This window comes from Bolinopsis microptera, chromosome 6 (assembly GCF_026151205.1).
Source record: "Bolinopsis microptera isolate Bmic1 chromosome 6, MBARI_Bmic_1.0, whole genome shotgun sequence".
NCBI lineage: Eukaryota > Metazoa > Ctenophora > Tentaculata > Lobata > Bolinopsidae > Bolinopsis > Bolinopsis microptera.
The window spans coordinates 14,780,451-14,803,176 of record NC_087077.1 but is presented as its reverse complement, the minus strand read 5'-3'; the positions used below and the strand labels follow the sequence as shown (position 1 = coordinate 14,803,176).

At 39.7% G+C, this 22,726-nt stretch overlaps 3 protein-coding genes across 3 annotated transcripts; 1 reads left to right on the top strand and 2 right to left on the bottom strand.

Annotated features, from left to right (window-relative positions):
* Positions 1-4,929: 4,929 nt before the first annotated feature.
* Positions 4,930-13,696, bottom strand: LOC134817212 (uncharacterized). Its single transcript, XM_063826348.1, has 2 exons — positions 13,690-13,696; positions 4,930-6,663 (listed from the first exon to the last, which is right to left on the bottom strand). The coding sequence occupies exon 2, from the start codon at positions 6,660-6,662 to the stop codon at positions 5,241-5,243; it is 1,422 nt and encodes a 473-aa protein (XP_063682418.1). The 5' UTR covers position 6,663; positions 13,690-13,696; the 3' UTR covers positions 4,930-5,240.
* Positions 13,697-14,416: 720 nt separating this feature from the next.
* On the bottom strand, positions 14,417-16,430 carry LOC134817269 (uncharacterized). The gene is made up of 6 exons (XM_063826406.1): positions 16,330-16,430; positions 16,067-16,153; positions 15,790-15,921; positions 15,283-15,354; positions 14,920-15,073; positions 14,417-14,783 (listed from the first exon to the last, which is right to left on the bottom strand). The coding sequence occupies exons 1-6, from the start codon at positions 16,352-16,354 to the stop codon at positions 14,693-14,695; spliced, it is 561 nt and encodes a 186-aa protein (XP_063682476.1). The 5' UTR covers positions 16,355-16,430; the 3' UTR covers positions 14,417-14,692.
* A 4,708-nt stretch (positions 16,431-21,138) lies between these two features.
* On the top strand, positions 21,139-21,603 carry LOC134817425 (sperm protamine P1-like). The gene has a single exon (XM_063826566.1). It carries the CDS (start codon positions 21,139-21,141, stop codon positions 21,601-21,603), a length of 465 nt encoding a protein of 154 aa, XP_063682636.1.
* The last annotated feature ends 1,123 nt before the right edge of the window (positions 21,604-22,726 follow it).

Sequence of the window (22,726 nt, the reverse complement as noted above, 5' to 3'; positions counted from 1 at the left end):
TGCAATCAAACCAGAGAACAATCTCAGATAAGATGCCACCTCGAATTTTGAAAGAATTTGCAGCTTAAATGTCCGTTATATAATATCTTAGAAATGCATTAATTACATTTACACCATCATGTACTAAAGCTTTTATTATTTTGCTCAAAACTCCTCAGGGAAGCATTTTCACCTTACGTCATGGGGGTGATTTGGAATCATCGTCCAAAAATACATCGATTGACGTTACTTTCATACTGTCAGGGTCTATCAATTTTCAAAATTTGGGCGAGCGATTTAGTGGGAGTGTTGCAATTGCAGTGGTGCCAGTCCTACTCTTATGTTACTTAACAATAAATTTAATCGATTTTCTTATCAGTCTATGACTCGATTCTCTGATCTGGGTAAGGAGGATGGTAATTGATATTCTACATTAATCCTAATTTACATAAACTTTTTCAAATTGTCAGATGGTCAATTATGACGGTCACCTGCTTACCATTTAGTGATGTCAAATATAAAAAATGGGCCGAGTGTGGATGGATCATATGTTGTAGTGCTGTCACCAAAACGAGAAGTTTCGAAAAAAATTTAACGGACTTTGATTTGATTGAGAGGACAGACGTTATTCAAGCAGTCTTTATTTAAATATATTATGAACACAAAGGCCTTCAGTGTCCGAGTAGAATTGTCCGTTAAAATAAAGTCCGCTAAGGTATATACATATTGCATAGCATGATATGATCTTTACTAATCTCAACTTTAACTAACGTCGGAAATAAATAGTTAAATGTTATCGTTTTACAAGCTAGCATGGAGCTGACTTTGACAAGGTAGCTAACTACCGTCGACCTTTACTGATTCTGATTTTTAAAACCGGAGATTTATGCCCATTATTCCACTCAATTGCTTTGATAATTTATATGATTTGCCTCCCTTCGACTGTATGGTTATAGATATCGTGGTTATAATTCAATGAAAATATGCCTTGTCACAGGACACAGCGTATGTATGTGTTTCCCGCTCCAGATAAAATCATTCAAGAATTAAGAATCAAGTTGCCATCGCTTGAATATTAGACTATGAAAGTATGTGGAATCCATTTATCAAAGTAATGGATAACAGATAAATGATCACGGACTTTAGATGGAAGAATGGAAAAAGTAGAGCGATCAATTTTATTTTCGGTGTCCATGTCATTTTTAATTGGGAACGGTTTGGGAACGGTTATTAATAAAACAGAACTCTACGGCGTGGGGACATTTACAATGTGTTAGTTATGAATATGACAGCATTCTGCAGAAGACCGCTAGTAGCTGTACTACTAGTACTACTCTACTAGTACTAATACTTCTATGGTATGGATTGTGAATAAGTATTTGCTATACTTTGGAGCTGCCCTATGTGGAATGGGCGCGCGTCTTGGTAGGTTATAAACCTAAAAACTAGCGGTTTAAACGGCCGGGGGTCCTTTATAGAATGTAGAAGAATCTCGAAGTACCAGTATAGCAGTATTGAACGATTTAGCACGCTCGCAAGTGAGTATTGAGTCCCAGATTTAAATATAAGAACAAATATATACAATACTCTTGTTGTTGTAACTTGTATGATCATAACGAGATAGCTAAAATATTGGAGGACTTCGCCGCTTCGACGCGCGAACTAGCATTCTTGCTTCGCATCGATCAGCAGAGCAACGATCTCGATGGGTTGACATCGTCAACCAAGCTAAAATAAAGTAAGCGGTCTATGGGGTGAAACCAGTGGTTAAAATAGGAGATCTAAAACGTATCAAGAGTAATACAGTAAGAAAATCCGTACCAAAGAAAGAGTCCCGACAGTCTCTCTGACTGCCTCTAAATACTACTATTCACGTGACACATATGCCGGTCACATGATACGATCTTAAACTAATATCATCCAAATAGGGTACAACTAAACATGTCAATTTGTAGAGTAAACAAAAGAGGTGGAAAATAAGCCTAATTAAGGAAAGTGAGGTGGAAACAGCTTGCTAACTGTGTGTAATGAGGTTTAATGAGATTAGAACAAGAGGCCAATTAAAGCATAAGAAGAAGAACTAGTAGTCTAAAATGACGTGTACACTCGTGAAAGGAGAGTACACCGGGATATCTCCCTGCACGAAACCCCATTTGATGAAGATGATATGTGATATTAGATAATGATCATGTAAACGTATTTCAACATTTTTACTGATTAAAGACTGCCTTTATTGCTTACTGTTTGTAAATGGATTTAATAATCATTTGCTAAAATTGTTAAAAATTTAAAAAAAAGATGACAAAAATTCGAATTTTTGATGCTTTTGATTGCCTTCTAGCGTTCATATCAATGTCCGTTTATAATTATGTCCGTTCAAGTAATGTCCGTCCAAATACGGTCCGATAAGGTATGACAGTATTCTGCAAAAGACCGCTAGTATAGTACTACTATAAGTACTACTAGTACTACTACTTCTGTAGAATGCTGTCATATTCATAACTACTGCACTGCTGTCCACTCATCCACTGTTCTGGCGACTGGCAACTACTGGGTGATGGTATGGATTGTGAATAAGTATATGATATACTTTGGAGCTCTAGCTGCTCTAGCTATGTGGAATGGGCGCGCGTCTTGGTAGGTTATAAACCTAAAAACTAGCGGTTTAAACGGCCGGGGGTCCTTTATAGAATGTAGAAGAATCTCGAAGTACCAGTATTGAACGAATTAACACGCTCGCAAGTGAGTATTGAGTCCCAGATTTAAATACAAGAACAAATATGCTTGACACTTAAAACAATTTTAAAGGATCAGATCAATGGGAAATGAGTGATACGGCTTATATCAATCGAGAGATTTTTTGTTCATTCAACATAATACACAGTAGTCATATCAGCTGTAGTGTACATGTCAGAATTTCTGATCATTTTGATCAAATTGGAGGTTCCACTTCCAGTGAAGTATACCGATAAACTTTTATCTTTTGTTCTTCTTCGCCTTATCTATTGAAGTTGCGTTTGATAGCTGTCTCTCTTTTTTATTCGGCGACTCCCCTGATGATGCTGACCTGAATAAATTAAATTTATTTAACGACTCTGTTATTTATCATACTATATTGATGATTAAAGTAATTTGTCATATCGGTTACCCAAAATTATGATTCAGTCGAAATTACTTACCGGTTGATAGATTTTCTGTTGGCACTTGGAGGTTTGTGTTTTTTCTCGTGGGCAGCTGCCATTACCAACTTTGTGGCCAGCCTCAGGCGATTAAGTTTTCTGGAGCTGCTTCTTTGGCCTGCACCCTCGACCCATGTCGGGATATCTAAGCTATCTGAATCAGAGTAGTAGGTTAGTAGTTGTACCTGTTGTGGTAAACACTTGCACTATCAGTATCACTGCTGACTAATTTCATAAAAAAAAGAAGAAGAAGCAGCAATGAACAAAATTAACCTATACTATGAAACCTAAACGAATTATGTAATCTTTCAGTAAATGAGCATATAAATTTTCATACTTCAAATCTAAAACACCAACCTAACAAAATAGGATAATTGAAGCAAGCTTTTTCCAACAACGGAATGTCTTGTACTTTTCCAGTTTCATCGTCTGAAAAAATGAGCAGTAATCAATACACGATATCATCATAATCCGGACCTTGTTGCAACATACAATGATCATTATCAATAGTGACCACCTTCACTTTTTCTTGTTTATGTTGAAACTAAAGAATTATACTTACGCTCTATTTTTAGGAGAATGTACTCTCCTCTATTAATATCTGTCAGGCGATGAGAAGCATGAGCCAGGTCGTATTATTACTACTTTGTAATTGTAGGTTTACAATTCCTACCAGGACGCGCGCCGAGTTGGACTCGTCGACGGTAATATATGGAACAGATATTTTACGAGTATCACCCGTTAATATACTACTCTATACTAGTCGAAAGCTTTCTTCGAGGAAATTAAAAAATCATTCATGTTTAAATTTTTCTAATCTCTTCACCATTTAGTAGTTCTAAGTGAAAGTTTAAGGTCTGTACTGTAAAAAGTATGAATTTTATTTCAGTGATTCACAATGACATGCAGACATCAACGTTGTAACTTTGTAAGTATTCATGGATTCCCTAAACAATACTTTTTACTGCATCATAAATAAATTATCAATAGTCATAGAATGAGCGTAAATGTGAAAGCTAGAGTCACCATGCATGACGCGTATCATAATTAGCAATAAGACATGACGCTGTCTCTTATTTTTATCCTTTTTCACAACCCTGCTAAAAGTAAAAGTTGCAAGGTTCCAACTCCATTTGCAAACTAAAATTGGTCAGGAAGAATAATAAAAGGGCCAGGGTCGGTTTTTGGTCAATTTTCAGTGTTTAAAAAAAAATGTCCCGGCCCTGTTGCCGGGGGGGGGGGGGGGGATTTTTACAAAACGGTTTTTATACATAAACAGATAAACCCCAATCCCTACCCAGACCCTAACCCCAAAGCTATCCATAAGTATAACCCTAACTACAACCCGGCCTAACCCTTTCCCGAGCCCTAAACAACCGAATTCGTGTTTAACTAGCCGGTCACGTGACCAAAACAGTTTTTTACCCATAAATCTCCAGGGAAGCATTTTTACCCTACGTCAAGGGTGATGGGGGGGGATTCGGAATCAGCGTCCAAAAATACACCGATTAAGATTAGTTTCATACCCTCAGGGCCTTTTCACAAGAATTTTCTTGAAATTTGGGCGAGCTATTTAGTGGGAGCGGGGCACAATACTGATATGAATACATTCATAAGAATACATTCATCAGAAATTTCCCAAATTAAATAGCGTTTAAACTTCATGAATCGAGATAAAATCTTGTTAGCTTTTAGAACAGATTAAAAATCAAAATGTGAATATGAAATACTCTTGAAAGAGAATCCTATAACTAACAAAAATTTGTTTTATTTTTTTGTAAAAAGCCCAACAGCAAATAGTGAATATGGGATAGCATTAGCAATGCATGAGTAGCTTTTTTGAGGTACCTTATTTGTTGCCAGCATTTTATTTACAAGGCGTTATTGTTAATAAAAATGATGGCTAGCCAAACATATTTTCTCTAAATTATTTGCTCTAAGTCTAATAGTAATTGTCTAACCATATTCCTTGCGCTTGCAGTTTGCAATGGTGCAACCGCCGTCTGGCTCCATAACCGAGCCAGGCAGTACTATGGGCCGCGCCGAGCTGCGAGTGCGAAGGATTGACATCGTCAATCAAACCTATTCAATATTGTCGAGGTATTTTCTCAGTCCGAAGGGAAATACAAGGCACATTGCAACAACTGATGCGATCATACAGTAGCAGTAGGTGTGGAGATCGAATAGGGAAGGAGAAAACATGGAACAGATGTAAAATACATAGTAGCCAATGGCGTTAGTAGCATACCCTAGAGCTGGCTCGTCTCCGTAAATCCGTCCAGCTGTTGAAAAGTAAATGATGCTCACTCCACTGTCAGCCAGCCCAATCAAAGCACAGATCACAACAACGTGAATGGGGTCAGGTGTGATGTAGGTCTCAGCTGAACCAAGCGCCAAAATCTCCGAGGCTGCACCTTTCGGGAAGATCAATATAGAAAGTATAAGTGATGACAAGAGCATCGCTGAAGCAACCATGATGCAAAAAATGTTGTTGGTGATCTTTGAGAGAAGGTTCCAAGTGGTCGTTCCAACTAGGGAACATACCCCATTTATTACAGATGTGAGAGGAATAAGGTTTCTTTTATCGGAAATGGATGCAGTAGCTGTAGGAAGTATCTTTATGAAGTATCCCCAAATAAATCCCCAGTAGATAAGAGGGATGACCAAAAACCAAAATGCAGGAATCCTCGCCATAACTTTGAACCAATCGAGACCTTCTTTTAATCCAGCTTTCTTAGTCATGACTTTGAACCAATCTTTGACTTTATTCACTCCAGATGGTTTCCTAGGTATCATAACATTCACATCTGCTTCCCCTCCCTTGGTGGAGTATGTAACTTCGTCCAAATCATCCTGAGGAACGGTTTCGATATCTTCATCTGTTAGTGGTTGATGTCGTTTTGGGCTTTTCTTTATGTCAGTGATCCCAAAAGCAGCTACAAGACTAGTTAACATGGTAACTCCTGCACAGGTTGTGTAGAGCATGACCCTGTTTTTTGAGGATATCTTTGTCACTCCTTCGAAGTAAAAGTAGTTTGCCAATCCCCCCATCAACGTTCCGATAGACATTGACATAAACCAGTAACCCATATTCTTCTGTGATTTCTTTTCTGCTGAATTTTCAACCACAACCATGGGCCACAAGACCCACAACGCTCCCCAGCCCATTCCACATAGAGCAGCTCCAAAGTATAGCATATACTTATTCACAATCCATACCATCACCCAGTAGTTGCCAGTCACCAGAACAGTGGACAGCAGTGCAGTGACCTTGATCCCAATCAGATTGTGTACTGGATGAAAAATGATTGCTGCGACGATACCTGCTACCGTTTTCACCACCTCAGAATGATATCCGACTGAGAGGTCGATGTCCGTGCTCTCAGCAAGGGCTATATTTTGAACTGTCCCGGCTGGCGCACCAGCAAACATACACAGACTCATACAGAACGAGGCCACAACAAGGTTTTTAGTTCTCTCATCGCAGCAGTTCTTCAAGTTCATACTAAGTTCGTTTAATATTAATATAACCATATTGTCACGTGTTAGGAACAATGTTACATGGTTTTTCAAAGTTAACAACAATTAAATAACGTTGCTATCTCACACTCAGAATATTCGAGCGTGCTAAATCACTCTACAGTAGATCTTTGAGATTTTTCTAAAATGGGCCTTTGACAGTTGAAATCTACCTGGTTCGATGTATTTTCGAACGCTGATTCCGAATCACCTCAGATGGCATAGGTTTAAAATGCTCCTGATCCCCTAGCAAGATATGGGCGATCACGTGATATGACCATATAGGCATATAAGGAAGTTGGTATAATTTCTCCTTAGGATTAGGGTTTCAGCATATGCTTCAGTTAGGGATTGGGTTAGGGTTAAGTTAGGGTTGAAATCAGATTAGAAGGGTAAGGTTTCGAATAGTCATTCAGATCCACCTAGAGGACGTGTTAGAAAAGTCATCTGCACCTGACAGTCGACTGTAGAGTGGTTAATCATCATCCAAGGACTTGCGAATGTCTAATGGACGATAAAATTAATGCAAGTGAGCTGAGGAGTTTTATTGACAAATCGAATCATTAACTAGACAAACCTAGTGCTCTGACTATAATAAGTATAGCTAGTGGTGAAATCGGCTGAACGAATTAAATACAAAAAGTGTAGAATTCTAACAAATTAATCTTAAATGCAAGAAGAATCTGTTACTCAGAGTATTTCTCACAATCAGAATATTAGATAAAACCAGAGAATCTTAGTTCGGGTACACAGAACAATCTCAGATAAGATGCCACCTCGAATTTTGATCGAATTTGCAGCTTAAATGTCCGTTATATAATATCTTAGAAATGCATTAATTACATTTACACCATCATGTACTAAAGCTTCTATTATTTTGCTCAAAACTCCTCAGGGAAGCATTTTTACCTTACGTCATGGGGGTGATTTGGAATCATCGTCCAAAAATACATCGATTGAAGTTACTTTCATACTGTCAGGGTCTATCAATTTTCAAAATTTGGGCGAGCGATTTATTGGGAGTGTTGCAATTGCAGCGGTGCCTCTTAACTTACTTATCAGTAAATTTATTCAATCATTGGGGCTTTTTTGTTTTTATCTTTAGTCTTTACCCTACCCTTTTATTATTCAGTTTAATTAGACTGATGGAGTATAAACTGTTATGATAATATTTATTGCAATAATTCTTTGAAAGGGTGGGGAAAACGCGATCCACGAACAATTTTATTCTCGCTGCAGTCTATGACTCATTAAATATATTATGAACACAAAGGCCTCCAGTATCCAGTGTCCAAGTAGAATTGTCCGTTAAAATAAAGTCCGCTAAGGTATATACATATTGCATAGCATGATATGATCTCTACTAATCTCAACTTAAACTAACGTCGGAAATAAATAGTTAAATGTCATCGTTTTACAAAATACAAGCTAGCATGGAGCTGAATTTGACAAGGTAGCTAACTACCGTCGACCTTTACTGATTCTGATCTGAAAAAATTCGGAGATTTATACCCATTATTCCCCTCAATTCATGCTTTGATAATTTATTATGTTTTGCCTGCCTTCGACTGTATGGCTTTAGATATCGTGGTTATTCAATGGAAATATGCCTTGTCACAGCGTAGGTATGTGTTTCCCGCTCCAGAAAAAATTATTCAGGAATTAAGAATCAAGTTGCCATCGCTTGAATATTAGATTATGAAAGTATGTGGAATCCATTTATCAAAGTAACATAGTGTAACCCGGAGTGCCCTCACGTATCCAATACTCCAATAGTATTTAACATAATCGCATATAATCAGTTCTTTCTCGTGGATAATTAAGTCATTATTAGGCACCACATTCCATGATCATAAGGTCTGTACACCCTGTACCACGACTATTACACCTCATCACTCCCGCCTTGAACCGCTTTCCGTTTTTATTTAAATCATTTTAGAAATTAACCCTTATTAACTCCGCACCACACCCGCCTTTTATATTTGAATCACACTCATAGAGCCTGGTAAACTCTAATCACAGGTTATTCAGGCAGTGGTTCACAGTCACACTCTGTTGATATCTCTTTAATGAGATTTAATTTGAGGCCTCTCAACTTCCCTAGTTGAGTGTGTCCCACAACCAATTGTATATATACAATATATACAATATATATTACTAGAAACCCGCTAGTCGAAAGCTTTGTTCGAGGAAATTTTAAAAATCAGTTATGTTTTAATTTCTCTTCATCATATAGCTCTGTTATACTGTAGACATAATGGAATTTATCTAACAATGGCGACAGCGTTGTTAGTATTCGGATTCCCAAAACGATACTTTTTACCGCATCAAAAAATACCAATCACAACCAAAGTTATGAATATAAGTCATAGCGTGAGCGTAAATGTGAGCTAGTTTTGAAATTATGACGTAGCATACAGCATAACAACGCGCGTAGTTAAGATGTTCTTGCTCGCGCACGTGCATTTTAACGTTGCTACGCAACAGCGCAGTAAACCTTTGCTAAAATAACGACATTATTCTAACGGTTATTTTACCTCACTTCCGACGTTAATTATAAAAAATCTAAAGCCTAAATCAAAATTCTAAGAATGCTATAGCCTATTCCTATCCTTTTTCTACAACCCTGCTAAAAATGGCGAGGTTTCAACTCCATTTGCGAGCTGGGTTTGATTTCACCAGAGGGTCATTTTGAGGTCGATTTTCGGTGTTTTTTCTTCTATGTCCCCGTTGCCGGGGAAATTTCGTCCCGAAATATATTATATATTATTATATATTATATATTCAGAAGCCAGGGAATCCAAAAGGACCTCTAAAGAGCCTCAGACCTCTTTGCCTTCTGAATGAAACTAGGAAACTGCTCTCCTTGATTACTCTACACAGAATTCAAAGACAAATTGCAGAGTACACAGGACCATGGCAAAATGCCTACAAGGCTGGTCATAGTTGTGCCAACATTGTCTGGACTCAACGAATTCTGATTTCTGTTGTGAAAGAGAAGAGATGGGAGTTCCACAAGATTGGAATCGACATGAGCTCGGCCTTCGATACCATCAAGAGATCAGTTATCCTGGAACTTTTGGCTGATGCTGGTTGTTGTGAGGATGACATTCGTTTGGCGAGATACTTGCTCTCCAACACCAAATTGAGGATAAAAATCAACAACACCATTTTCTTAGAGTTTGAAACATCCGAGGGTTCGTTTCAAGGTGATGCTGCATCTGGTGCATTCTTCACACTGTACTTTGCTGTACCACTTCCGTGCCGTAGTGATGACCATTCGGCCTAACCCACCGTTCAACCCTGAGACCCTCATGCCTATTGAATGGGAATACGCCGACGATGGCGATTTTGCAGACGAGGATGAGGAAACTCTTAGAGAAATGCTGCCCATATGTAAGGACTAAGGAGATCCTTGAAGAATGGAACTTGTTTGTGAATGAGGACAAAACAGAACATGTCCACTTCTACATTGCAGATCTTGGATCCAGGCTCTGCAGTAAGGCTTATATCTCTCGCCGATGCATCCTTGCTAACGCTACCTTTGAGAAATACAGCAAGGTATGGGCAGAGAAATCCCGCATTTCTCTTCCTGTCAAAATCAAGCTGTATGAAGCATTTGTTACCCCTGTTTTATTGTACAACTGTACCAGCTGGGCAGCTCCACAGAACATTATCAATAAAGTTGATGTATGTCAACGCAAACATCTCAGACGTGTCATCAACATGACCTATCCCCGCATCATCAGCAACAAGGACTTGTATGCTCGTTGCAATGTAACTCCACTTTCAGAGAGAGTTCATAAATCCCGCTGGAAAATGTTTGGGCACATTTTTCGTAGCGACTGCAACTCACCACCACAACTAGCTCTAAATTTTGCTGTTGATAGTATGTCAAATATGAGGGGTAGGATTGGTAGACATCATGTCAATGTAATATTTTTAAAACTATTTTAGACGATTTAAATAAAAGAAATATTAATTTGAATAATAGTGACGACTTGACAGATTTAAGGCATTTAGCCTCGAACCGCCAATTGTGGAGAAATTTATTTTGAATTTGTTTAGTTTGATAATTTCAGTTTTAAGTTCAATTTTTGCATAATTTTTGATTTTGATAATTTCAGTTTTAAGTTCCATTTTTTGCATTCATAGTAAGTTTTCAGTTCTGCAAGTCTTTTAAGTAGACTTATCAGGTCTTTAGGATGTTCTTAGTAAATACTTTGGATTTGTCTAAAGTTCGATAATAATATATATTAATATATTATATAATCAAACAATAACCAAACCTAACCTAATTATGATATATTATATGTACCAACGCTACATAATATGCAGTAATGGGAGAGAGAGCGAGGAGGGAGAAAATTTGAGCCATTTTTTGTCACATTTGTGGTACAAAACCATCAATTAAACCGGCCGATTTAAAAAAAATTGCTTATTGGCTTTGTCAGAGTTTTGTCGGCACTATACCGAAAAAACCAGTCCCGTAACTCTTACCGTTTTTAAAAATATAGCCGCTCGGAAATTTCCCGCACACACACACACACACACACACACACACACAGATTTATTGAGATTATCATTTAAGATTGTCATACGTTTCGGTTTAGTTGTATGACCCGCCGCGCGGCTCCCCTGTATCGTTGGAACGCTTAGTGAAACGACAATGGTGGTCACAAAACGACAATGGGGTCAGATCACGACGTGATACAAATTTAAGATGAATAAATTACCGCGGATTTTTACTTTTAGATGAAAGAATGGAAAAAGTGGAGCGATCGATTTTATTTTCGGTGTCCAAGCACCATGTTATACTCATTGTCATTTGGGAACGGTTTGGGAACGGTTATTACCAAAACAGGACTTTACGGCCGGCAGTGGCGTAACGTTGCCTGTTGGCGACCCCGCTGAAAAATCGCCCCCCCCCCCCCCCTGTTGGCGCCCCCTCCACTTTCAGAGCCCCTCCCTAAAATTGAACAAATTAGATGATTTTAGAGGATACACCGGTAAAATCTCTAAAAAAGTGTGTTTCTAGAGCAAAACGCGCAGTTTTGCTAGTACCGTAGTTAAGTTTTTTGAAATTGTCCCACATTCAAACGTCGATTTGGCGCCCCCCCTAAGAGTAAGATTGCCCCCCCCCCCCCCCCCGCACAGCGGGGTCGGCGGGGCCCTTCGTTACGCCACTGCTACGGCGTGGGGACATTTACAATTTGTTATAGTTGTGAATATGACAGTATTCTGCAAAGTGCAAAAGACCGCTAGTATAGTACTACTATAACTATAAGTACTACTACTACTAGTACTACTACTTCTGTAGAATGCTGTCATATTCATAACTACTGCACTGCTGTCCACTCATCCACTGTTCTGGTGACTGGCAACTACTGGGTGATGGTATGGATTGTGAATAAGTATATGCTATACTTTGGAGCTCTAGCTGCTCTATGTGGAATGGCCGGCGCGCGTCTTGGTAGGTAAGGTTATAAACCTACAAACTAGCGGTTTAAACGGCCGGGGGTCCTTTATAGAATGTAGAAGAATCTCGAAGTACCAGTATTAAACGATTTAGCACGCTCGCAAGTATTGACTTTGAGTATTGAGTCCCGGATTTAAATATAGAAACAAATTTGACCAAAACCCATAATCATGGGTAGAGTGGACCGCTGCCAGTGTCTCTCTTTCCCAAACAAAAGGAAATGATATTAATTTGATTGACCGTTCTCAAATGCAAAATGATACCGAGAATGAAATCGGTCGCTCGCTTTTCCCATTCATTCACGGCTTCCGAATTGTAATAAGTTTCGATTGATTAGGTACATCAATCAGATGCTGTAAAAATCTCTTTGGGTTGCGTTCGGGTCGATACCTAGTATTTCGGGGTAAGGGTTGTAGTTATTACTTATTGAATTAGCTGAAGTTTATTGAATCTTTATTGCCGAGTACAGCTGCCTTTGGGTAGTTCTTCTTAATCTATTACAATTGTAAATGAATGGGAAAAGCGAGCGACCGATTTCATTCTCGGTATCATTTTGCATTTGAGAACGGTCAATCAAATTAATATCATTTCCTTTTGTTTGGGAAAGAGAGACACTGGCAGCGGTCCACTCTACCCATGATTATGGGTTTTGGTCAAGTATCATCTCTTTTTGATTATAATGTCAGGGTACTTTATAAAGTCGAAATATAAACTGATATCTTCATTAATAAGGAGGAAGTTTCAACAATTTCGAAATTTTTCCTTTAAAAACATTTCCTTGTGTTTAGGTAAGCATATCGGTCGATCACTGACTGAATATGCCACTTAATACTCATTCAAGTTGACATTAAATTCATTTATAATGACATTAAACTGTCGTGGCAAAGCAGAATTTGTTGGAAATCACGAATGAGCAAAATTCTCACCTTTCGCACGTGCAAACTTTGAGCGGACGTTGCGTGCGCATCCAATATTGAATCGCCGTAAATTTTTGCATGTAATTGTTTTATATATAGCTTGATAAGCACGCAAAGTTTCAAAGTATTTCAAGAAGAACTGTTATCACAACGGCACTCTAAAGTTGACAGAAAATGACGAAAACAGCAATTTTCAGTGATTTTAGCAATTTTTTATCAATTTGGGCGTGTCCCCACGTGTGCAACTTTTCGATTTTTAACTTTAAAACTAGCCTAATGCACAATTTATACCTATAGGAGGCAGAACTGAGCTCCACAACCCAAGGCATGGCCCAACACCAGAGAATACTAAATCGCAAAATTGACGTTTTTATAAAATAATTCTTAAAAAAAGCACAAACTTCAATGACGAATATCTTTATGAAGGAGCAAGCTAGAAAAACTTTCCGGTAGATTTTCAGAATGCTTGAACAATTATCTAAGATAAAAATTTCCTCAGATTTTGAATACAATTACGTTTTAATGGTGTAAAATCATTTTTAAAAGTTATTACTTTGTCAAAAATCAAGTTTTAAAAACGGTTAACTTGATGACGTCATCAAGGGGTGTTCATGACGTCAAATTATTTGCTTATACAATGTAAACTAAAGTGTAAACAATTATTTTCAAGACCTGTGGTCGGAAATGGCTGTATCTTTTATACTTTTGAATCTATGGACAATTAAATACAGGCTACAATTGACTGGCAAAGCGTCTATCCCTGAATATATATATATATATGTATATATATAGATAGATATCACGACAATCTGTCGTAAAACAGGGGTTCTAGAAAACCCACTTCCCGATGTTCCTGAAACCTGAAACTTTTTTTGCAGTCGATTTGGTCAACGTCTAGACGCCCTGAAAAATTTCAGATCTCTAACTCGATTTTAACATGGTTTTTAAGGCACCTGAATATGGCGATTTTGGGTTTTTTACCGAATTTCGTATAACAGTGCTGGCGAGTATTTTATGCAAATTTCTTAAAAATCTCAACATAACTATTTTTTATTCCTGTCATCTTTGACATCAAATTAGAATGTTTTGAATTAAAAATAAATCTGCTGAACGACTTCCGATGAGTCTTAATGCCTGAAAAACTCCTGCCGGAGGCGGCGGCCTTCGGCCGCCGCCTCCGGCCGGAGTGCACGCTTCGCGTGCACGAAAGAGGCTTGTAACGTGTACCAAAGGGGGTATAATAATAAAGGGGGTATAATAGTAAAGGGGGTACATAGTATACCCACAATAAATGCACCGGTCGTGCTTGCCAGCACTGTGATATATACAATACTCTTGTTGTTGTAACTTGTATGATCATAACGACATAGCATTAGCTATAGTCTGTATAATTTATAATAAAAATTAGAACTTTTAACTGACAATGCTCGACACTTAAAACAATTTTCAAGGATCAGATCAATGGGAAATGAGTGATACGGCTTATATCAATCGAGAGATTTTTTGTTCATTCAACATAATGCACAGTAGTTATATCAGCTGTAGTGTACATGTCAAAATTGCTGATCATTTAATTTTGATCAAATTGGAGGTTCCAGTGAAGTATACCGATAAACTTTTTATCTTTTGTTCTTCTTCGCCTTATCTATTGAAGTTGCGTTTGATAGCCGTCTCTCTTTTTTATTCGGCGAATCCCCTGATGATGCTGACCTGAATAAATTAAATTTATTTAACGTGCCAAATTTGGTTTATATTTGAGACCCTGTTATTTGTCATAATATATTGATGATTGAAGTTATTTGTCATATCGGTCACCCAAAATTATAATTCAGTTGAAATTACTTACCGGTTGATAGATTTTCTGTTGGCACTTGGAGGTTTATGTTTTTTCTCGTGGGCAGCTGCCATTACCAACTTTGTGGCCAGCCTCAGGCGATTAAGTTTTCTGGAGCTGCTTCTTTGACCTGCACCCTCGACCCATGTCGGGATATCTAAGCTATCTGAAACAGAGTGGTAGGTTAGTAGTTGTACCTGTTGTGGTATCACTTGCACTATCAGTATCACTGCTGACTAATTTCATAGAGACAAAGAAGAAGAAGCAGTAATGAACCAAATTAACCTATACTATACTATACTATACTAAACGAATTATGTAATCTTTCAGTAAATGAGCATATAAATTTTCATATTTCAAATCTAAAACACCAACCTAACAAAATAGGATAATTGAAGCAAGCTTTTTCCAACAACGGAATGTGCTGTACTTTTCCAGTTTCATCGTCTGAAAAAATGAGCAGTAATCAATACACGATATCATCATAATCCTTGATTTTTCTTGGAGAAGTTATCTTTTGACTCTTAAGATTGCGAACAAAATGAAGAAGCAGACTTTAGGCTAGAAACTTTATTGAATTGAAATAATCATTTCACGTAACTACGTCTTCTTCAGTTCTGTAATCAAATTGTTAAACATGTGTAAAATTAACGACGGAAAGAAATTTAAAATAATATTAAAACAAAAACAGAAAATACAATTTACGAAATATGACCCAAAAAATGTAAGTGCAAAAAATTCAAAAACTTCAAAAAATACGAAAAGAAGAAATGTAAGTCATAATCCGGACTTTGTAATTGTTGAAACATACAATGATCATTATCAATAGTGACCACCTTCACTTTTTTCTTGTTTATGTTGAAACTACAGAATTATACTTACGCTCTATTTTTAGGAGAATGTACTCTCCTCTATTAATATCTGTCAGGTGATGAGAAGCATGAGCCAGGTCGTATTGGGATAACAGGGACAGGTTCTGGAGATTACCTCTGGTGTCTGTCAGATCAATTGTATCTGAAGCATATTCTTTGTAATCATTGGCCATTCGATTGGAGCCACACAATTTATTGGTACAGATCAGAACTTAATTCGGAATAAAGAGTCGTGGTACGATCAATGATCTTCAAAATAAAAATAATGGTCAATGATTATTTTTAACCTGCCGTCTGACAGCTACACCTTCGTCTGATGTTATCCAGCAAGTTTCTAATGTTGCACTCAGGATTACAAACTAACACTTGGTTTTCTGAAAGATATGGGATACGTTGTTATGATCATATTGTAATCATTTACTATTTTTGACAATAACATTCAAAGAGGAGTAAAGTTATACATTATGAAGAATTAAGACCTTAAGGTCCTCACTAGTCGCTAAAATGAAACTTAAAAGTCTTGAACATCTTAAAAAGTTGTATTATTTACCTCCAAAGTGTATTGTGATGAACATATTATCAAAGGTTGATTGGCGACATTTTTGATATGCGATTATAATCGATACTACTGTTGAGTGTTGCTCGTTAATCGAACCTTGGGTAATGAGCTATGAGGTTTCTTACTTACATTACTGCCCAGTGTTGCTTTTGGGCAACACAACTTTAAGAGCTGATTGTGGCTAAACCATAAAGGATGTGATAACATGCTCAACACCATCTTGAAAGAAAGATACAGACCCTCACTTTTGGATGAAAAGAAAATTGGTGGGACATTATTAATTGGCTAATTAATTGGCCTACTTATGGTCAATTACCGAAAATAATGGACTTTATGGGACGTAATTAAAAGGAGTTAACGAGGCAGGCACTTTAATCCCCAACTGGGTGGTAAGGAGGGGGCAAAGGTTTACGTGGCCTAGGTGAAATCTCCAGAGCCGTAGCTTATTCCAGTGAGCCACAAAACGCTTCTTTAGTTCGGTTGCCTTTGGGCAACACTGGGCAGTTGCCTAGAAGCAACAAAATGGTTAATCATCCCCTGTAGCCTGGTTTTCAAGGTTTTTGGCTGTCAGGCATGCTTATTTGGTTTATCATAAGACTAGGTTATGATATTGTCCAAATTTAGCTATTTTTAGAAAATGTTGCTTTTAGGCAACACTGGCAGATAACATTTTTAGACATTTTTCGGTCTAAAACGGCATGTTTTATGCTTCCAACAGGTATAGGACATGTATTTAGGGTTGGTACACTTATTTCCTAAATACAAATGTAATGTTCGACTGTTGCTTTTGGGCAACACTGGGCAAGGACACTGTTATGTCATTTTTCCTGTGCTAGGGAAAAAACAAAGATTCAATATGAGGACTGAGGTGGAGGACTGAGGAGAAGGATACGGAGGAGGACTGAGGAGGAGGAGCACTGAGGAGGAAGAGGGGGAGGAAGACCGAGGAGGAAGACCAAGGAGGAGGACTGAGAAGGAGAACTGAGGAGGGGGAGGAGGAAGAGGCTAGGAGGACTGAGGAGGACTGAGGAGGAGGGGGAGGAGGAGGAGGATGACTGAGGAAGACTGAGGAGAAGGAGGAGGGGGAGGAGAAGGACTGAGGAGGAGGACTGAAGAGGAGGACTGAGGAGGAGGACGGGGGAGGCGGAGGAGGACTGAGGAGGATGACTGATGAGGACTGATGAGGAGGACTAAGGACATGAGGAGGATGAGGAGGAGGAGAACTGAGGAGGAGGACCGATGAGGAGGAGAAGGAGGACTGAGGAGGAGGGGGAGGACTGGTGAGGAGAAGGAGGAGGAAGAGGACTGAGGAGGAGGACTGATGAGGAGGAGGAAGACTGAGGAGGAGGAGGACCCAGGAGGAGGACCGAGGAGGAGGAGGAGGACTGAGGAGGAGGACTTAGGAGAAGGAGGACTGATGATGAGGATCAGGATGAGGAGGAGAAGGACTGAGGAGGAGAAGGACTGAGGAGGAGAAGGAGGAGAAGGAGGAGGAGGACTGAGGAGGACCCACGAGGAGAAGGAGGAGGAGAACCCAGGAGGAGGACCCAGGAGGACTCAGGAGTAGGACTGAGGAGGAGGAGGACTGAAAAGGACTGATGAGGAGGAAAAGGATGTGGAGGAGGAGGACTGAGGAGAAGGAAGAGGAGGAGAAGGAAGACTGGTGAGGAGAACTGATGAGAAGGAGGAGGACTGAGACTGATGAGGAGGACTGAGGAGGAGGAGGACTGAGGAGTAAGAGTAGAAGGAGGACTGAGGAGGGGGAGGACTTAGGAGGAAGAGGTGGACTGAGGAGGACTGAGGAGTAGGAGGAGGAAGAGGACTGAGGAGGATCAGGAAAACACAGGAGGAGGAGGACTTAGGAGGAGGAGAAGGAGGAGGAGGAAGAGCTGAGGACTAAGGAAGACTGAGGAGAAGGGCTGAGGAGGGGGACTGATGTGGAGGAGGAGGATGTCTGAGGATGAGGACTGGTGAGGAGGAGAAGGACTGAGGAGGAGGACTGATGAGGAGGAGTAGGAGGACTGAGGAGGAGGAGGACTGAGGAGGACTGAGGAGGAGGACTGAGAAGGAGGAGGAAGAGGACTGAGGAGGATCAGGAGGATTGAGGAGGAGGAAGACCCATGAGGAGGAGGACCCAGGAGGAGGAGGACCAAGGAGGAAGAGGATCCAGGAGGAGGAGAAGGAGGAGGAGGACTGAGGAAGACTGAGGAGGAGGACTTATGAGGAGGAGGAGGACTGAGGAGGACTGAGGAGGATGGCTGAGGAGGATGACTGAGGAGGAGGACTGAGGGGGAGGAGGAGGACTGAGGAGGAGGTGGAGGAGGAGGAGGAGAAGGAGTACCGAGGAGTAGGACCCAGGAGGAGGAGGAGGAATGAAGAGGAGGACCTAGGAGGAGGAGGAGGACTGAGGAAGAGGACCCAGGAGGAGGAGGAGGACTGAGGAGGAGTACTGAGGAGGAGGAGGAAGAGAAGGAGAAGGAGGAAGAGGAGGAGGAGGAGCAGGAGCAGGAGGAGCAGGAGGAGGAGGGGAAGGAGGAAGGGAAGGAGGGGAGGAGGAAGCATCTACATGTTATTTCCATTTTTGTCTTTTTTTGTCAGTTTTTGCCCGCTCTAATTTTTGTTCGTTTTAAAAATATAGGGTACCGAACGGACAAAAACGGACAAAAAACATGATCCCCCCCCCCCCCCCCCCCCCCCCCCCCCCCCCTAATATGTTTTAGGAAGCGTTTTTTCAACTGGATTACGAATTTTGCCACTAAAAAGTGTCCTTGCCCAGTGTTGCCCAAAAGCAACAGTCGAACATTACATTTGTTTTAGGGAAATAAGGTGTACCAACCCTAAATACATGTCCTATACCTGTTGGAAGCATAAACATGCCATTTTAGACCGAAAAATGTCTAAAAATGTTATCTGCCAGTGTTGGCCTAAAAGCAACCTTTTCTAAAAATAGCTAAATTTGGACAATATCATAACCTAGTCTTATGATAAACCAAATAAGCATGCCTGCCAGCCAAAAACCTTGAAAACCAGGCTACAGGGGATGATTAACCATTTTGTTGCTTCTAGGCAACTGCCCAGTGTTGCCCAAAAGCAACGGGTCGTAACTCCTAAAACTAAAGGACCTACGGACTTCCGGATTTCAAATTTCAAAATAGATACCATAAACCACCTAGAATCTATGAATCAAATTATTTTTTTAAAACTTTTTGGAGTTCCGGGCAGTAATGGGTTAATTAAACTATCAAGGGCGAGGATGTTACAGTTTGATTTAAGTGTTCAGTTAATCCAGTCAAGTTAGGATATAATAATATATAATATAATAATATAATATAACAATTTAATTAATTTAATTTAACGTATCCAACCGCAGTTGCGGCCGAATTTTCAAACGATTGGATCAGATAAAATTATACCTTAAATGAAAGATGATACAATAAGTAACAACGGAAAAACAACGGAAAATTATTTCAACGTCGAAATTGTCTTACGATGTAAAAACTAAACTAAAGAACGAACTGTTTCGTATGGAGGACTTGAATTTTGTGGGTCAAACAAACGGTGTAAGATTCAAAAATAAGGCAACGGTGAGAAACAAAACCTTTAGCAGTATAAATGATTAAAAAATCATATCTTTGACCGAATGGAATCGTGTGAAGAAGCATGAAGCAACCAGAAACAAACCTGGGATCTTGATACTTAATACCCATTACCCAACCGTAACAAATTGCATTAATTAGCCTACTCGAGAAGTGATCAAGTAATCTGAGGTGACTAGGTAGTAGGTTCATGTATTTTGAATATGTCGGCAGGAATGTGTTACTAATACCAACCAGGTAACATACCTTATCTAAAACCATTGTCACTCAATTTATGTAGGACTCGGAGAAATTAGCAGTGATCGTTTCTTAAATTCCTAATTTGTTTCCTGAGAACGTCCGGCTACTTCGCTACTTGGGTTACAGTTGCTCATTCAATTCATGCATTGAAATTGCATGAACATAGCGTTTTTATGCCAATAAGTCGAACAAGCATGTAAGCATAATTAAAATAATTGATTCCGACTTATGATTTGAAAGCAAACTATACCTTATTATATATTAGGAAACTTTAAAATCACTAAAAAGTTGTAACGTTTGATGTAATAGTACACAATAGCGCCCTTCGAAATCAAGCTAAGAATAAAGAAATAAATTCATCGACAATAAACACAGGTGTCATACAGACCAACATCAATAAAGCAATAAGCATCATCAACTGAAGCGAACATCTTTCAGCTCAGAACCTATGAACTTCTCAACTTGAGGCGCATGTCACAAGGAAAGTCATGATCGCGATGATGTGTTAGTAGACAGTTATAAAATAACATGTCAGGTGCCGTTTACCGCGAACGGTAAGTAGACCCGATCTATCGTGCACAAAATTGTCTGCATAGACGTGAGATATGCATTATGGCTATGCGGCATACAGGAGGAGTATTCAGATTAGGACAGTTTATACAAAACAGATATTTTATGTGATTGGTCCGAGCAGTCTGATCATGAAGTATACTGAAAGCAGGTCATTTACCAGGAACTATGCCAGTAGCTCCTGACTGTTTTTAAATTCAATAAGTAGACTGACTGTTTAAAAATCACAACTAAATGATGAATGTTTAGCGGTAGAACCAAAGATGCAGCATTAATCCGGGTAGAAGTGGAACTCAAGATCTCACGAGAAGTTGTTGGCAAGATTACTATGGCAACGAAAGTGTTGGGTTGCTTGTTAATTGCTATTTATGTGATCTTAATCTTAATCACTAAAATGGGAGACCTTAACGCAAAAAGGAAAGAAGGGAAAGGGAAAGGGGGAAAAAGGAAGGAAGGAAAGAAGGGGAAAAGGAAGGAAGAAGGAAAAGGAAGGAAGGAAGGAAGGAAGGAAGGAAGGAAAGGGAAAGGGAAAGGAATGAAGGAGGAAGGGAAAGGGAAAGGGGGAAAAGGGAAGGGAAGGGAAAGGGAAGGGAAAGGGAAAGGGAAAGGAAAGGGGAAAAAGGGGGAAAAAAAGGAAGGAAAAGGAAAGGGAAAGGAAGGGAAAGGGAAAGGGAAAGGGAAGGAGGAAAAAAAGGGGAAGGAAGGAAGGAAGAAGGAAGGAGAAGGAAGGGAAGGAAGGAAGGAAGGAAGGAAGGAAGTCGGAAGGAAGGAAGGAAGGAAGGAGGAAGAGGAAGGACGGAAGGAAGGAAAGGAAGGAAGGAGGAAGGAAGGAAGGAAGGAAGGAAGGAAGGAAGGATGAAGGAAGGAAGGAAGGAAGGAAGGAAGGGAAGGAAGGAAGGAAGGAAGGAAGGAAGGAAGGAAGGAAGGTAGGAGGAAGGAAGGAAGGAAGGAAGGAAGGAAGGAAAGGAAGGAAGGAAGGAAGAAGGAAGGAAGGAAGGAAGGAAGGAGGAAGGAAGGAAGAAGGAAGGAAGGAAGGAAGGAAGGAGAGGAAGGAAGGAAGGAAGGAAGGAAGGAAGAAGGAAGAGGAAGGTGGAAGGAAGGAAGGAAGGAAGGAAGGAAGGAAGGAAGGAAGGAGGGAAGGAAGGAAGGAAGGAAGGAAGGAAGGAAGGAAGGAAGGGGAAGAGGAAGAAGGAAGGAAGGAAGGAAGGAAGGAAGGAAGGAAGGAGAAGGAAGGAAGGAAAGGAAGGAAGGGGGAAAAGGGGGGGAAGGGGAAAGGAAGGAAGGGGAAGGGGAAGGGGGGGAAGGGAAGGGGGGGGGGGGGAAGGGGGGGGGGGGGGGGGGGGGGGGGGGGGGGGGGGGGGAGGTGGGGGGGGGGGGGAAGGGGGGAAAAAAGGGGGGGGGGGGGGGGAAAAAGGAAAAGGGGGGGGGGGGAAGGGGTAGGGGGGCCGTCTTTTTGTTTTTTAAAAAAATTTTTTGGGCTTCGTTATCGTTCCTTTTCTCCTTTTTTTTTTTTTCCCCTAAATGGGCAGCCCTTTTGTAAATTGGGAAATTGTTATTTCTTTTATAACTTGTTGGAACAAAAAAGTTTTTACCCCAAGAAAATTTTTTTTTAAAACAAAAAATTTTTTCAAAACACTTGACAAAAAAAAAAATTTAAGACAAAAAATAACAAAATTACCACGAAACCCCAAAAAAACAAAAAGCCTTTTTCAGTTTTTAGAAAAAATTTCGTTTTGATTTGACCCAAATGTCTTACGACTTTTTTTCGTAGATTTTTTTGGGGAGAGAAGAGAGGAAGGAAGGAAGGAAGGAAGGAAGGAAGGAAGGAAAGAAGGAAGGAAAGAAGGGAGGAAGGACGAAATCATTTTTGTATTGTTTTATTTAATTTTTTAAATTGGCTACAGGTTATAAACAGATTACCAATATATCAATACACTTTTGGGTTGTCTTACCTTAAACTGGACAGTAACCATTGAAATTAT